The sequence below is a fragment of the Eutrigla gurnardus genome, assembly GCF_963514095.1.
Source record: "Eutrigla gurnardus genome assembly, chromosome: 15".
Lineage (NCBI taxonomy): Eukaryota > Metazoa > Chordata > Actinopteri > Perciformes > Triglidae > Eutrigla > Eutrigla gurnardus.
In genome coordinates this window covers 18,821,985-18,837,885 of record NC_139938.1, presented here as the reverse complement: position 1 = coordinate 18,837,885, position 15,901 = coordinate 18,821,985, and the positions used below count along the sequence as shown (strand labels likewise).

At 39.9% G+C, this 15,901-nt stretch overlaps 1 protein-coding gene across 2 annotated transcripts; it reads left to right on the top strand.

The window, feature by feature from the left end:
* Window positions 1–1,397: 1,397 nt before the first annotated feature.
* On the top strand, window positions 1,398–14,785 carry st6gal1 (ST6 beta-galactosamide alpha-2,6-sialyltranferase 1). 2 transcript variants are annotated; one of them, XM_084029162.1, is made up of 9 exons: window positions 1,398–1,620; window positions 2,435–2,529; window positions 7,482–7,736; window positions 7,948–8,316; window positions 8,416–8,680; window positions 8,821–8,918; window positions 9,255–9,356; window positions 9,445–9,619; window positions 10,338–14,785. In XM_084029162.1, the coding sequence occupies exons 2-9, from the start codon at window positions 2,518–2,520 to the stop codon at window positions 10,583–10,585; spliced, it is 1,524 nt and encodes a 507-aa protein (XP_083885288.1). In that variant the 5' UTR covers window positions 1,398–1,620; window positions 2,435–2,517; the 3' UTR covers window positions 10,586–14,785. The 2 variants fall into 2 exon arrangements, with proteins under 2 accessions (XP_083885288.1, XP_083885289.1); XM_084029163.1 differs by having other exon boundaries at window positions 1,401–1,620; window positions 7,530–7,736.
* The last annotated feature ends 1,116 nt before the right edge of the window (window positions 14,786–15,901 follow it).

Genomic DNA, 15,901 nt, shown 5'->3' with positions numbered 1-15,901 from the left:
CGCGACTCGTGCTCCTCCAACAGTGACGTGTGAGGTATATATACTATGATGATTTCTCAATCCGAAGGTCTCCCTGGTGGTCTAGTGGTTAGGATTCGGCGCTCTCACCGCCGCGGCCCGGGTTCGATTCCCGGTCAGGGAACTACTCTTTTGCTCTTGTACGATGTGAACAAATGTCCAAATTCATTCTGAAACAAATTAGACACAGTGAAAAACTAAATAAATTCAAATAATAATAATAATAAATAAATATATTATTTATTGATTTTTATATGCATTTTTCTGCAGGGAAAACTAAAATAATTATATAATAAATATAAGTATACAGCCTAAGTAAGTATTGTGACGTGCATGGCTTCTAAATATCTTCGTCTACTGTATTTGTTACATTAAATGGATATTTACGGCTGTAACATGGGAGCAATTAACTCCTGTCCGATACACATTTATATACACTATACTGCCGAATGGAATACTTAAAGTACACCATTAAACGATTAGCCTAATCAAACGGAAATAAAAGTATTATATTCACTAATCGATCATTAATACAGAACAGAAGACAGCTTGGTGTATTCAAGTAGAGATGCTCTATCTGTTTCTGCTGTGCATTTTCATCGTCCTCCTCTGCAGAGATATTGCGTGTCTTGGCTGCTGCAGAGAAATATGTCAAGTTAAACACAAGTATGCAAAACTGAACCGGATATCAGGTAATTATCCCTTCGCGTCAAAATAAAAAAATATAGATTAAAACATGTCTCTTGTGTAACCAAAAATGTGGAAGTGGTGGCAGAAGTACAAATGCTGTGTTACAAGTAAAAGCCCTAAAATAGTACAAAAGCATCAAAATATACTTAAAGTACCAAATGTAAAGGTACATTATACTTATAAGATGCATCAATGTGTACACCTGTTAAGTTTTAATTATTTATTCATGTCCTATTTAATTATACATTTATTTATGTCCTCATTTATTTACTATCAACTTTTGGCTTGTATTGTATTTACTTGTATATTTATTACTTTTTTATTTTACTCCGTATTTATTTACATTTGAATTTACTTCTTGATAGTTATTTGTTATAGGCGATGGGGGAAAAAATAACATTTGAAGTAAATGTAGTGCATCAAAAAGTACAATATTTGCCTCCAAAATAGTTGAGTAAATATACGTAGTAACATATACCATTGCAGATTATTGTCATCAACATTGTTATAGTTGTACATCTTTTGCAACCTTTCATGCCATTGTATAAGTAAAAAGAAGAAACCATCTTCCGCCCTTATTTTGAAAATCTCGACGGAAACGTATCCTTCTCCTTCCCGCTAACTTGACGCTCGGTGCAGCAGCCTGTGTGCGGTCGCAGAGAGAGAGACATAGAGAGAGACAGAAAGAGAGAGAGAGTCGCCTCGCTCCGGTTCGCACTTCTCCCCAATGCCACCGGACACCGATAGCGGCCTCGGACCGGACGGACGGACAGCGGCGGTGAAAGCACCGCGACTCACCGGGAATATGGCGGCGGCGGGAACAACAACCTTCTCGGCACCGTAGCGAAGATAAATCACGGGGGGGACGACGCGGTTGACGGGCTGCTAACGGAGGAGCATCACCTAACACAGGTCAACGAATATTAGCAAAACACCTCAGATGAGCTAAACGCGTTGAGCTACGCTAGAGACAGATGCAGAGAGATCTATCGATGATCCATCCATCGATATCAGTATTGTTGTACAAGATGTGGTGACTTGCATGGTCTCTGATGATGGCCTCCTTTTATCTAGACCTTATTTACCATCTTTGTATCCATTACAAATTATTTTTTTTAATGGTGGGTCCTTCTTTCTTGCCCGTGTACTTATTACATAAAACATATTATTTATTAATATCATCGAGACAATTGAAGACATCAAAAGTGATGACCCGTTAAATACAGAAGGCAATAATAAAAACTAAATGAGGATCAATGAGGAGCAGAGATGAGGTAACTGGAGAGGCAGTTTGTGGTTTATTATAGTGAAGACATGTTTCCAGCAGGAAGGACTGATGAAAACTTGCCTCCTGTGTACAATCCTAAATAAATAAATAAATAAAAGGATGTTGAGCCAGTTGTCACAATTAATTCTAAAGTGAAATTTAAGATTTGCTATTGAGGACTCCCAATATATTATTATTATTAGCTATCATTTCCATTTAACAGAGATCTTCGTCAGGCAGGTGTTTTTTTTTAACATGGAAATTAACAACAATCATTCTAAGAATGTAGTATAAAAAAAAACGCACTCAAGTCAAGTACAAGTTATATAAATGTGTATTTTAGAGCCTTAAATGTACTTAGTTACATTCCACCACTGGAGGATCGGAAACACATAAGTCATAATTATATTTTCTACAGTTATATTTTATATATATATACCTGTATATCTCCGTCCACAGAGGCAATGAGGGGAAACCTGGAGGCAGCAGCCCGTTCCTAAGCAACAACAGCAACACAGCGTGCGGTGCCGCACACACACACGATGGGCTACAAGGTAACATCACCACTGTTCACCACACTGAGCACCATGGAGGAAGTATTGTAGAAGTATTATTCACCACAATGTGGAAAAAATACTACATTCAAAAGTCTCCCTGAAGTAAAAGTATATTTAAAGGTTGAGTAGGTGATTCTATCCAGAAAATACTTCCTGTTATAGCACCATAAATCCGTGCTTTACTTCCTGTTTGCAATCTGACAATCTAGAGCACTCGTTTGGTGTGAATGAAGGGGGCGGGACTTTGAACAGAGGTGTGAACGAAGGGGGCGGGACTTTGAACAGAAGTGTGAACGAAGGGGGCGGGACTTTGATTCGGTTTACTCTACCTTTAAAATTATTGTCGTAAAAGTTGCTGATGATGCGCTTAAACTTTTTTTGGCTGATATATATCTTATGTTTCTGGATTAATATCGCTGCTGCGCTCGTGTCTGGAGATACGTGGTTTTCCCTGGAGAGGAGGAAACTAAAGCTGGTGGAGTAAAAAAGTAGGAGGAGAATTACAAAAGTAGCAAAGTACTCGTGCAAATGTACTTCTGTAGTCGTCTCAGACATGTGAGGATTTTTTTTTTAGCGAGTGAAGATCTGCAGACGACTGGCAGCCTCATCGGTAGTAACAGCCGCCGCGTGTGTCGTGATTCACTCGCTGCACTGATACACCAAACAGTCGCATTAATTATGCAGATTTCAACTGCACTCATGTGCCCGAAAAGAAATGCAACGGGGGGAAAAAAAACAGTGAAACAGCAAAGAGGAGGAAGGCGTGGAGATCTGACCCACATGGGGAGATCTTGGCGTCCACATGTGGAGCGTGCAACAACTATGACATCATGCTACTCACATTCATGGTATGTGTTTTTCATCACACTGAACTAAACTGCAATTGATGACTTTCTGCCAGCTGGATTTGGTTCACTGATTGGCTGAGGGGTAAATGTCCCGCTGTAGCCCACGGCAACCAACCAATCAACCGCTCCGTGTTTTGATTCGGAGCTTTGCTGCTGCTGCTGACACATACGTAACTCCCTCTCACTCCGCCAGGCCGGATTAAAACACACACACACACACACACACACACACACACACACACACACACACACACACACACACACACACACACACTCCTACCTTTTAATCTTGAGTATGGCTGCATAAATCCATGCATAACACACACACACACACACACACACACACACACACACACACACACCTCTGGCTTCCTGCAGTTGTGTGTTTGTGTGAAGGCAGAGGATTTAGGGGGACATCTTTAAGCAGATATCAAGTGACATCTCCATCTGTCTGAGGCTGTGGAGCTCTGCAGCTGTTTCATTCATTCATTCATTCATTCATTCGGGCATCACATCCTCCGGCAGCCATGTTGCAGGTCCACAGCTGTGAGAGCCACACCTCCGATGACGCTGATATTGATTAAAATCTGCAGAACTCAAAGCTGCTATGATCGATAAACAGTCTAAACTAATATTATATACAGTTTTATTGATAAAGCACTGGAATCAGGATAAATACAATAAAAAACCCACAGCTGCTCATCACCACAGGGGGAATCCTTTAATATTACATGTAATTATATCATTTTTTAAATAATAAAAGCTTTGAATAGACTCAGAACAGCGTCAGTGAGCTAAACTGGTTTAAGCTACTGTATTTTATTGAGTTTCCTTTGAGTGGAATGCCTTTTGAGCATAAACAGTGTGTATGTCTAGGGCTTTTATTGTGAAAGGTAAAAACAGAAAGAGTGGATGTGGTCTGCACTACCTTTTTTGTTAAGGTTGAAAGGAGTAATAACTTCTACTCGTCTTGGTTTGGACTACGGTTCGGCTTTGTATCCTTTGACATTTTTCGATATAAAAGTGCGTTTTTTTAAAATGCCCCCGGTGTTTCGAGGCCTTTAGAGACTCGCTGGTGGACATAGTGGAGCATCGAGCAGCTAAAGAAACAGAGATTTCCCTCTGGAGTCGGTGGAGACCAAACACGGAGCCAAAAAAGAGAGAAGAGAGAATATTTTCCTGACAAGTTCAACAATAGTTGTTTTGAAACACAAAATATAAGCAAATTAAATGAGAGGGGGCACCAGCATGTCTGGAAGCAGGTGACAGATCTTCATCATTTGATAAAATCAGAGTGTGAGAGGATGCAAACTTGCTCCTTCCTTCAATTGAAGCAAAGTGGAAGCAGCTGTTTTTGCACAAAAGCCTCTTTCTTTTTATCACTGAGGGTCAGTCATTGAAATCTTTTCCGTCACTTTGTTGCATCCCAGCTGGAAGTGATGATGGTTTATTCTCTGAAACAGACTTCACAGGGTTTCATTTCAATAAACCTCCACAAAGAAAGTGTTTATTCTACGTCAAATTCAGAATATCCTGGCCATGAAGCACACGTTTGGTTTCAGCCTCCTAAATACGAAGCTTCGCATTTGAATCTGTTGGAGTTTAAAGACGTTAATTTGGTGATTCATGCCCAAGGCTTCATGTGATTCACCTGAAGCTGAACCGATTCATGTTGACAGAAAAATAAATCTGCAAAAAAATTTGACGATTGATTAAAACAGTATTTTTTTTAAACTTAAAAACAGGATGGAAATATCAGTGGCATATATCCGAAATATCACATCAACTATTGGATGAACTTTGGTGAACCTCTGACTTTTCATAAGATCAATATTTTAATATTTTTCAATGATTTTAATGTATTTCTGCAGAACTCCCATCAGCTCACATTTTTAACTAATTTAACAAAGAAAGAAGTTTACATTTATTTCTTTGTTTGGGAACAAACAGCTACATTTTGTCTTAATTTCTTGTTTTTTTCGTGTTTATTACCACAGCATTGAGCGCTATAAAACTGTATTTTTAACTGTAAAATAAGGAACTTGTCATTTCCATTTTAATCAAGATTTTCAAGAATCCAGATCCAGCTTTTATGTCCAAACAGACAAACAGTTTCAGATCAAACTGCTGCTGTGATGTTTATCCGTTTGGCAGTGATGTCCGATGGCACAGATGAGAGCTCGTTGATTGAGCCGCTGTGTGAAAAAAAAAAAAAACAGCTGCTGTATGTTTACACAAATTACACAGCGGGAACATATTGATTTTATAAGTTCTCTGCTCTCGTGTGCAGCCGAACTGGCAGGCGTGTGATGTATGCAATGGATTCCATCGATTCTTGTCTCCTCTGGTCTATTTGGCCACGTTGTGTAGCATATATATATATATATATATATATATATGTATGTAAAGCTACTTCCTCCTGGGGGCATCCATAGGTGGTCCCAGGCCAGGTGGGGTCTCCACTGGAAGCTGCTGTGCCACCCGTCAAGAGTTAAAAGCTGTTACCAGCATCAAAATGTCTGATTGTTTCATCGAGAATCGATATTGCCAACAGACTCCGGTTCTGCAGAATTCAGACAGGATCACGACCGTTTCATAGCAACAGGTGTTCCAGTGCAACGAGTGACCGTGTTAACTGGTGACCCAAAAGCATCTGTTTGTTTCTCGTAGTAACTGCTGATTTCCTAACAGCATGAATGACAAAATTAAGAAGAGAAAATGAATCCCAGTGCATTAAGGTGGCATCATCCTACCTGCTGCAGTAAACGCTGAGTCATAGAACACCTTCCTCCCCTGCAGGGATTTATCATGGCCCAGTCATTAAATTTCACTGTAACACTACTGTTTTTGTGAGACTGAGCCTCACTCTTCAGCACTCAGGCTGAAGGAAAAAATGATGGTGGTTATTATGTCTGGGTTTTCTTCAGACAGATCCATTATAATGCAAGTTAATATTCCTGGATTTTGTGTCTCTTATACTTTTTACTTCTATTACACATTATACTTTAGGGGTAATCATGCTCTCAGTTTTTTAACTGCGGTACTATTTTGTTTTTTTTTTGCTGCTGTGGGCTACATCTTGACATTTGTTGACATTTTGGCAAATGTTCTCTATTTAAAAGGGAAGTTTAATTTCATATTTAATTAACACCTTTTTGTAAATAACGGATTTCCCTTCTGTATAATTATTTCACAATATTATTATTATCATTATTATTAGCCATTAAATGTGACTGACTTTAAAAAAAAGGCCAACGTTGACCTCCCCCATTTCTCTTTCTCCCCTCTCCCCTCCTCCTTTTCCATCCTCTGATGAATCAAGCCATTTTCCTCTTCCTCCTCCTCCTCCTCCTCCTCCTCCTCCCTGCTCTTTCCCCCTGATTTCACCCATCCCCCGGGGCGATGATGGCACGCTCCCATGTCCTTGTTCTTCTTTGTTGTTTCACTCACTGACTTTCAGGATTAAGAAGCAACGGTTCAGTTACAAAAATGCCAGCTTGTGTTTGAAGAAAGCAGCTCATATTAAAAAGGCTGTCAATGCTGGTCATCTAGAGGTACAGATAGTCCTTGGATTATTATTATGTAAGACACTTTCAATGGAAACTATGGAGGACCATAAGTGTCATGGAAATCATTTTAAAGCATTTAATTCCTCCTGAACTAATCGTGAACTAAACAGAAAATCATAAAAAAGTAAACCAAATAAAATTATATATATATATATATATATATATATATATATATATATATATATATATAAATACATGATTTAAACAACTCTGCAAATAGATTAAGACCTAAATAAATTATTGAATTTCAAAAACAATTTGAAAATGCAGTTTTAAAAGAGAAATAAATAACAAACATTTGACAAATTAATTAACTATAATATATAAATCACTTAAATAATTAATAGACGATTTAGGAGAAGAACTTGCAATCTAAAATATTAATCTATCAATAAATAGGTCAAACTGAAGCGCAACACAAAGTGTCGCATAAAATGTCATATATAAAAAAAATGTAATAGTCATGAATGATTTTTAATTGTTCTAACTGTTGCCATGGTGATTTTGTTTTTGTGTTGTTGATGCACTGCAGAGGTCTGGGCGGACTTACCAGACAGTAAACTGTGAGCGTCCTCTGCAGATCCCCGGGGCGGCGATGGACAGAGTCAGCCTGCTGTGGCGGCTGAGGCGCCGGGCTCGCCGCGGCGTTCTCTGCATGGCCTTCTTCTGCATCTCCATGGCTCTGCTCTACGCCATCTGTGCCGAGAACAGCGTGCCCGTCACCGACGCCATCTTCGGGGTCCGGGCGCGGACCCGGGCTCAGCCTCGCACCCACTCGGTCATCAAGGTCCGTCGCTATGTTTCACGAGCGTAGATCCGAGAGATTTCCTTTTGGGAAAGTTGATGAAATGATTTTACTCCTAGTCGTAAAAGTCAAACCAAATAAGGGACTTTTATACCAGTTGGGTTTGATTTCCTTCCATTAGACCATTGATGATTACGAGCCCTGGATTTCTGACCTACCGAACTTGACATAGTCGTCCCTCTGACTCCCTCAGGTGCTGCGAGGCGGCGGCAAGCCCATGTACATCGACCCCCAGAAGCTCCCGGGTGTCGTCCCGGGTGACCCCCGCCGTCCGATCCCAGTCCTCTCCTCTCCGAACCAGACCCACGAAGCCGTGGAGACGACGTCGAAGCGGAAGCCGAAGGAGCGGGAGCCCTCCGGGTTTTTCGCCCGCCTGCTGCCGCGCCCCTTCACGCGTGCGCTGGAGACCCTGTTCGGAGGCCGGCGGCGGGGGGAGCTGAGCGGCCGAGTGGGGGACGCCGAGTTCTTCGGTCCTCACGGGCTCTTGGGAGAGGTGTGGGACGACGAGATGTCCAGCAGCATGCTGGGAAGCAGGCTGAGGAAGGTGGTGCAGAATTATCAGGTGAGGTCTGAATACGGAGAATTCACTTTTGATTTTAGTCTCAAAACTCAACTGACCTTCAAAACAACTGTTTCCTTTTGTGTCCGTTTTTCCTGTCAGGCGATGAATAAGTACGGGGTGGAGTTCTCCGGTCCCGGCGGTGTGTCCAGCAGGCCCAAGCTGAGTGGTCCAAAACTTCTCTGCCAGCTGAAGGACAATGTCGAGGTCACGACTTTGACCCCTGACCTCCAGCCCTTCTCGTCGCTGTCCTGGGCCACCCAGCTGCCACCAAAGTCGCTGTCCTCTGACCTCGGGCCGTACAGGAGCTGCGCTGTGGTGTCATCGGCAGGCTCGCTCCGCTACTCCGGACTCGGCAAAGAGATAGGTGAGATGTTTATCACTCTTATGTTCTATAAACGTTTTTCATTTACTGTTTCTACTTTTGTGTTCAGAGAGAGAAAAATGCCTTGCATCAGTAATGGTCTGTGTTTTCTAAAATGTGTGATATCTATTATCAAATTTAAGACTCTCATGACGCCGTACTGCGCTTCAACGCGGCGCCGACCACCGGCTTCGAGAAGGATGTGGGCTCCAAAACCACGATCCGCCTCATCAACTCGCAGGTGAACATGATGCATGACTTTAATATCACCTGTTCAGACAAAGAGAGACAGTTTACAGGGGCATAACACAAGATTAACGATTATTTATTAGTGGTGGGAATCTCACGATTCGATTATTAAAACGATTCTCGATGCATCTCTATTTTGGAGTGAAATATAATGAGAATTCCTTCAAATCTTTCAGGCGAATTCCTATTTGTACGATACAGTTTATTAGTTGTTAAATTTGGAAAAAAAACAAAACATCATAGAATGGTTTATTTTATTATATGTATTCAGATGTGTGCTATCGTATGGATATCATGCATTTGAAATGAATGTTTCCTCGCCGTACAGGTGATGGCGTCTGATGACCATCGTTTCCTGTCCAGCTCTCTGTACAGCTCAGGTGCTCTGGTGGCCTGGGACCCCGCCCCCTTCTCTGCTGACCTCACTCAGGTGATGTTTACACAGAAGAATCGAGGGGTCGATCCCCCCACTCCTAACAGTACCCCTAACAGTACTCGCTATGTGTCGTCCTCCACAGTGGTACAACAGGACAGACTACCCCATCTTCACCCAGTACCAGCGATACAGGAGGCTTCATCCCATGCAGCCCTTCTACATCCTGCACCCCCGCTTCGAGTGGCAGGTCTGGCAACGAATACAGGACAACATGGCCGAGCCCATCCAGAAGAACCCGCCCTCCTCCGGCCTGCTCGGTACGTGAGACGTCGACGCTCGCATTAAAACGTTTGATTTGTCTGGTGAAAGATAAAGAGAGGCTGAGATGGCTGTGAATGTTTCTAAACAGCATTAGAGGATAGTAAAGAAATGCAAAGGATGGTGAGAAAAAAAAAACTCAGTAGAGGACGTCCATTAGAGCAGAAGTCTTCAACGTTTTCAGACCCCCAAGAGTGACCTGGTGGAGGGACCCCCTATTACATATCATATTAAATAGTGTTCCTCATCAAACCGGGCCAATAAAATAATATAATAATGTGTAGTGCAGCCTTTAGTGTCATGTATAACAGTACGTTTAATGAGGTATGTAAACAATGCTAAGCCATCAAAATAATAACTGTTGACAGATTCTTATTTTAACTCTATTTTGGAATTTCTACATCACAATCTCTCAACATATTATTAAACAAACAGGGAGATTTACATTTCCTTACTATAGGTTGTATACATGTGAATGTGTATTTTTGGACATATTTTAATTTTTGGAAGAAAAATTTGGGATCAAATAATTTCGGGGACCCCCTGCAGTAACTCTGTGGACCCCTAGGGGTCCCGGACCTCCCGTTGAAGACCTCTGAACTAGAGTATGTTAAATAAAACGCTTAGATTAAGTTAAGAAAGAGGACAGCGAAGAAGTGACGACGATCCTTACTGAAAACTCATATCACATGTTCGCCTCCCATTTTCCCGCTATAGGAACCGTCCTGATGATGTCACTGTGCGAGGTGGTGCACGTGTACGAGTTCCTGCCGTCGCGCAGGAAGACGGAGCTCTGCCATTACTACCAGCGTTTCTACGACGCCGCCTGCACGCTCGGCGCCTACCACCCTCTGCTGTACGAGAAGAACCTGGTCAAGCGGATGAACCAGGGCTCCGACCGCGACATCTACACCCACGGACGCGTCACGCTGCCCGGGTTCGGAAAGCTGAACTGCACCCGCTGATAGAGAAGCAGTGAAGCACACAAACACAGACACACACGATGCAAAGCAGAACCCTGCATGAAGACATAAACATGAGGACAGACGCATGAACAAGTCATTTTCACTGCCGGAAAACAAAAGGAACGCCGTGCCACTCACTATAAATATTACATGTATTTACTAATAGGCTGTAAACTCGCACACACACACACACACACACTGGAGTTCAATCAACTTATAGATGTGCCTGCTGTTCACACATACTGTACATATCCTTATGAGGACGTTCCACTCTTAATCTCTGCTCAGCCCTGAAACCAATCCTGAAAGGACCATACCTCCGTTTTTAACCATCTAAAAATCACATGTAAGAAAAAATACAGCATACTATGTTTTAGAGAAAAATCTGCAAACTAACAATAATTAAAAATTCTAAAGACCAAGCGGGGCAGAGGAAAAGATCAAAAACACACCTAGAAGTATTTCAATTAGCTATAAAAATGAAATAGAAAATGATGTCTGGGCAAACCACTAGACTCTTTAAGTAAACATGATAATTAAATATCTATCAACCTAGAAAGCTGTGATTTAATTGCAATAAACATATTAAAAAAATTATGCTGAAACTACTACAGAATGATGGCGATTTATAAAAAGCCTGAGTCATGCTTTGTTAGGTCTGTCTGCAAGACGACAAGAAAAAGCACTTTTAAAACGCTTCTTTTCTGAATGGAGTCTGGGTGGATTTGTGCTAGGCTATGCTAACACTGTAGCTGCTCCATCAACGCTCCACATAACGTGATCTAGCAATAAATACGGCAGGTCTGAGCTCTGGACTGAACCATTTCAAATCAGCGGTATGGTCCTTTAATCCAAACTCCAATCTAAATCCTGAACCAAACAAAAAGTCTTAAACTGACCTGGTGAAGAAGTGAGAAACGTCCAAAAAAGGACCTCATTATTAAAAATGACAGAACACAACACTGACCTGTAAAGAGAGAGAGAGAGGAACTTTTGTTTATATAATGTAACATATTCCACTCTGAGGCGCCGCTCTCACATCCCTCACTTCCATCTCTGACTTTTATTTTGAAATTGAAGGAGATTTTCCTTCCTTTTCCAGATCAGTTTGTCACTGCCGACACTGCTTCCCTGAACATGCGTTTTTGCCATCGCCGTGACGACCAATCTGATTCAGCACCATTACTTTGAAATTAGTCACAAACAGGAGAAAACAAGAGGATTTCCCAAAAGAATGAGAGACTGCACCTTTTAAGAAGCCGTGTTAACCTGGTCAGAGAGCTGACGAATGTGAATCTGTTTATCGAAGAGTCCAAACAGTGATCCAACAATCCAAGAAAAATACAAGTTAACCTGAAACAAACTCAAGTTTTGTACCCACATTGTCAACCCTGTAAAAACCCAAATAGTCTTTTTTATAATTATATAGTGTATATATTATAGAAGTAACACCCAGGAGGACATCTTCAATGTGATTCAGTGGCCATGTGAAGCAGAACTAGTTTTATTTCTCAAAATATTCCTAAACGTGCTAATGCAGCTGCTAGCTAATTTATGCTCATATACATTGTTGTTTTTTACACAAAAAAATGTATAAACCATACTGTTTATATTTACCAACATTGTCACTGCTCTTTAAAGGACTTGCTCGCTGCCTTGCTGAAAGTTAGATTAGAAGATTGATGCCACATTGATGCCAAATTATCTTAATTTAGCTTAGCATGACGACTGGAAGCAGGTGGAAACAGCTAGCCCGGTTCTTAAAAGAAAAGACTTGCACGCCAAGGAAGAAACCATTAAACTCTGAAGGGGAACCACTATTTATTTATTTTTTTTAATTTAACATCTGGCTAGTTAGCTAGCTATCTTGATAATTCCACCATGCTTTCATACTCCACAAAAAAAAACAGCCCAACAGCAGATGGTTGGTTCTACAGTCCCTCTGCCTCACTCTTTGTTGCTAGGAGACCAAAGAGACTAGCTAGCTAACTAGCCAGCTAGCTGTCCTCTCTGAAGCTAACTTTACTCGCCCCACCAGCTAATTTCCCAAATTTTTCAAAACAAAATTTGGAAAGCAAAACTCCGTCTGCTCACACTCCTGCATCGCTGTTTGTATTTTCAGTATTATCACAGGGAAGAACGTCATCAAGGGTATTATTCTATAATTACCAACGCATGTTTACCATCTGTAAAAAATGTTTTCTCCAGAGTTGTAACGGGAGAAACACTCGACATCTCTCTGCTAACCAGAGAAATTATCCGCATGGTAACCAAGTCCGCTTTTATTCCCGTGATTTTTCTCTCCACGAAACGTGATGTAAAACATACATATTGTTATTATTAGCGTTCATCACGCATGAGCCGGCTCGTTAGCATGCTAACAAAGATGATGTGGCCCTGATTGGATGTCAGATTTCTTTCATTAAAATTATCTAATTTTACGGCAGATAATTGCTTAAAACACTGCTCTTTAAATCAGGATAAACTGGTCCAATATTTAAAACTGGATTATCAACTGCCCAACAGTCCCAGGTTGACCACATGATCAAAATGTTCTCAGAAGATCTAGTTTAGCATCCTCAGTTGTTTGGTAAAGCTGTGCAAACACTTTAATTTTTACCTACTTAATTTTTCCTTTTTTTAATTTCCTGGCCAAATTTTTCATAAACAGGTGGATTCCATCCAACAAATGTAATATTATATTATGAGTCTCAGTCACGACTACGGTTAACAACAACATATAAATAAAAAATACCACTCCAGTTATATTAAAACAAACTCACTGCAGTTTATTGTTCGTCATGACCCCAAATTGTACATAAAATAGACTAAGATTTCGACCTTTTGATACTATTTATAGACAATAGTATTACTGATATAGTTGTTAAAAATACGTTAATTAAATACTTCACTGTGCTTTAGATGCACCTTCTATTATTTTACTTTATATTGTGCTGCATGCTCCTAAATGACGATATTAAAGTATTAAAATCAAATTATCACAAACCTGGGACCTTGGTAGTGTTAATCCAGCATGGGACTACCGTCTGGATTACTTTATTGGCCCAAATACAATCCACTGAGCCACACAATTCCCAGAAAGGTACTAAGATCTTGTATGCGAGTCAATCGGCAGATGTTTGGTATTTCACCTCAGTTTGGAAGCTGAATGAAGAAATAAACTCCGAACAACAAAACGGCTCCGCTTTTGTTTTTAATAATCATTCCGGTTTCCTGTTCCTGTTTAACGTTATTACTTATTATTATTCATGAGGCTAAAAAAAACACTTGAACCATTGATGTCATTCCATTTCAGAATAAAGAAACTAAGAGAACATGTTCTCCCTATGCAGTTGCACTCTTGTCCCAACTCCTGCTCGTTTATTTTGATGTTTTTTTATTTAAGTGTACAGATTTATCTCCGCTTTGCCTCTCCTGAAAGAGGGTCGGTTGTTAACACTGTTAATTCTGATTTTTATGTAGTTGTTTGTATTTATCATTTCCTTACTTATGTTGTGGTATTAGACTCTGGACAAAACATACGGCAAGTTTTCCACCAGAATTAAATATCTCAAACTTTTTCTGATAGATCGCTATGAAATTTGGTTCAGCCATTCGTGATACTTGTAGGGTGAATTGTAAGCGCTTTGATGATCCATTTTTTCCAACATTTTAATTATTCCAATACTTTGGTTTAAGACCAAATACCTGCAGAACTAATGTCATTCCCGCAAGTAGATATATTTGAAAGGATCACCACTGATTATTACATTTCACACTCACGTGGTCTTTAAAACACACTTCCTGCAGCTTCCCTGGTTTCATTAATATACATTTTTAACCTTGCATGCATTAGACTCCAGAACCAATGCTGTAAAGTCAAGCTTCTATTGGATGAATCATTCTTCTTCTTATTATTAATATTATTATTATTAATATTATTATTATTATTATTATTATTAACGCTGTATTTTAGGGATTCCTTGTTGTGTTACAAACACTGTCAGTGAACTGTTTACTTGTTTGGTTAATGACTTTATGTTCCAAGTGTCACATCAGCCATTATTGTCTGTGTGTGAGCAGGAAGTTGTGACAATCATGTCTGGATGTTGGGATGTATAAAATAAATGTATTTAAAAACGTGATCCTGGTATGTTAATACATACAGTATAATGATAACTATATAAGTAGAAAAACAAATATGATTATATGCATAATGTAATAAATACATGTTACTTATTAACTGGGGTATTTTTCAATATTTCTATATGTCAACATGTATTTTACACTGTGTCTACTTTTCTTTGTGTCTGGATGGACAGAAATAAGTAAATATCAATTTGTAGACATGTAAACACATTTCCATTGCACGTTTATTCATCTGTTTCCTGTGTATTTTATATTTTGTATATCTTTATTTAACCTTTAAATATTACAACAATAGTGCTGGTCCAGGGAGACTGTTCTGGGCAAGGTGGCGGCATTTTTTATTTTTTTTTGACTGTTATTTACACATTACACTACTGATCTACCGATTCAATACTCATACTTGTTGTTTTTGTTTGGATTAAGAGTATGTTTGTAAATTGAAATTCACTACAAAACAATTTTTGTTGTTCCTTAAATGGTGTTAAATGGGGGGAAAAAAGAAAATGAACTCCCCGTCGGGGAATCGAACCCCGGTCTTCCGCGTGACAGGCGGAGATACTGTCCACTATACTAACGAGGAAGGGCATTTGCCATGGTATGACGTAGTTCTTTTGTCTATATTGTTCACATATTGTATACATACATAGATTTCTATTATAAACAATACATTCACACATACACAAATCCTTAAATTCATTGACTTCGAAAATCATTGGCGTTTCCTGCACATGTGTATAATTTCCTGCATGAATCTTTGCTGTGTTGTAACACTACAAATAAAATAAATTGAAATGTAAATGGTAAATGGTAAATGGTAAATGGTAATGTGAAGGGAACACAGTTCTCGTGAAATTGTCATGGTCCCCGTTTGAACTGTTGCCATTGTCCCCTAAAAAATACACACAGACATGGCTTATACAGTTTTACGGTTTAAAAATGACCTAAAACCACCATTAAAATCGATTTCTATAGACACAGGTAAGTAATCACATTTCAGGCTAAAAGAATGACATTTAGGGCGTATTTACTGTTGTCAAATGTCAAAAAGCTCAAATGTCCTTACTTAGGTATGAAAAGGGTAAAACAGCGCCCCCACAATCCCGCTTGTGGCCAAAACTATATTACATCGGTAGTGTTAAGGACTACCATAGAGAATGAATGGGAAAA

Excerpts from the sequence above, each read along its gene's own strand:
- st6gal1 (XM_084029162.1), top strand. Across the intron at positions 7,737-7,947 it reads GCACCCACTCGGTCATCAAG|GTGCTGCGAGGCGGCGGCAA; the intron begins GTCCGTCGCTAT and ends TGACTCCCTCAG. Across the intron at positions 9,620-10,337 it reads GCCCTCCTCCGGCCTGCTCG|GAACCGTCCTGATGATGTCA; the intron begins GTACGTGAGACG and ends TTCCCGCTATAG.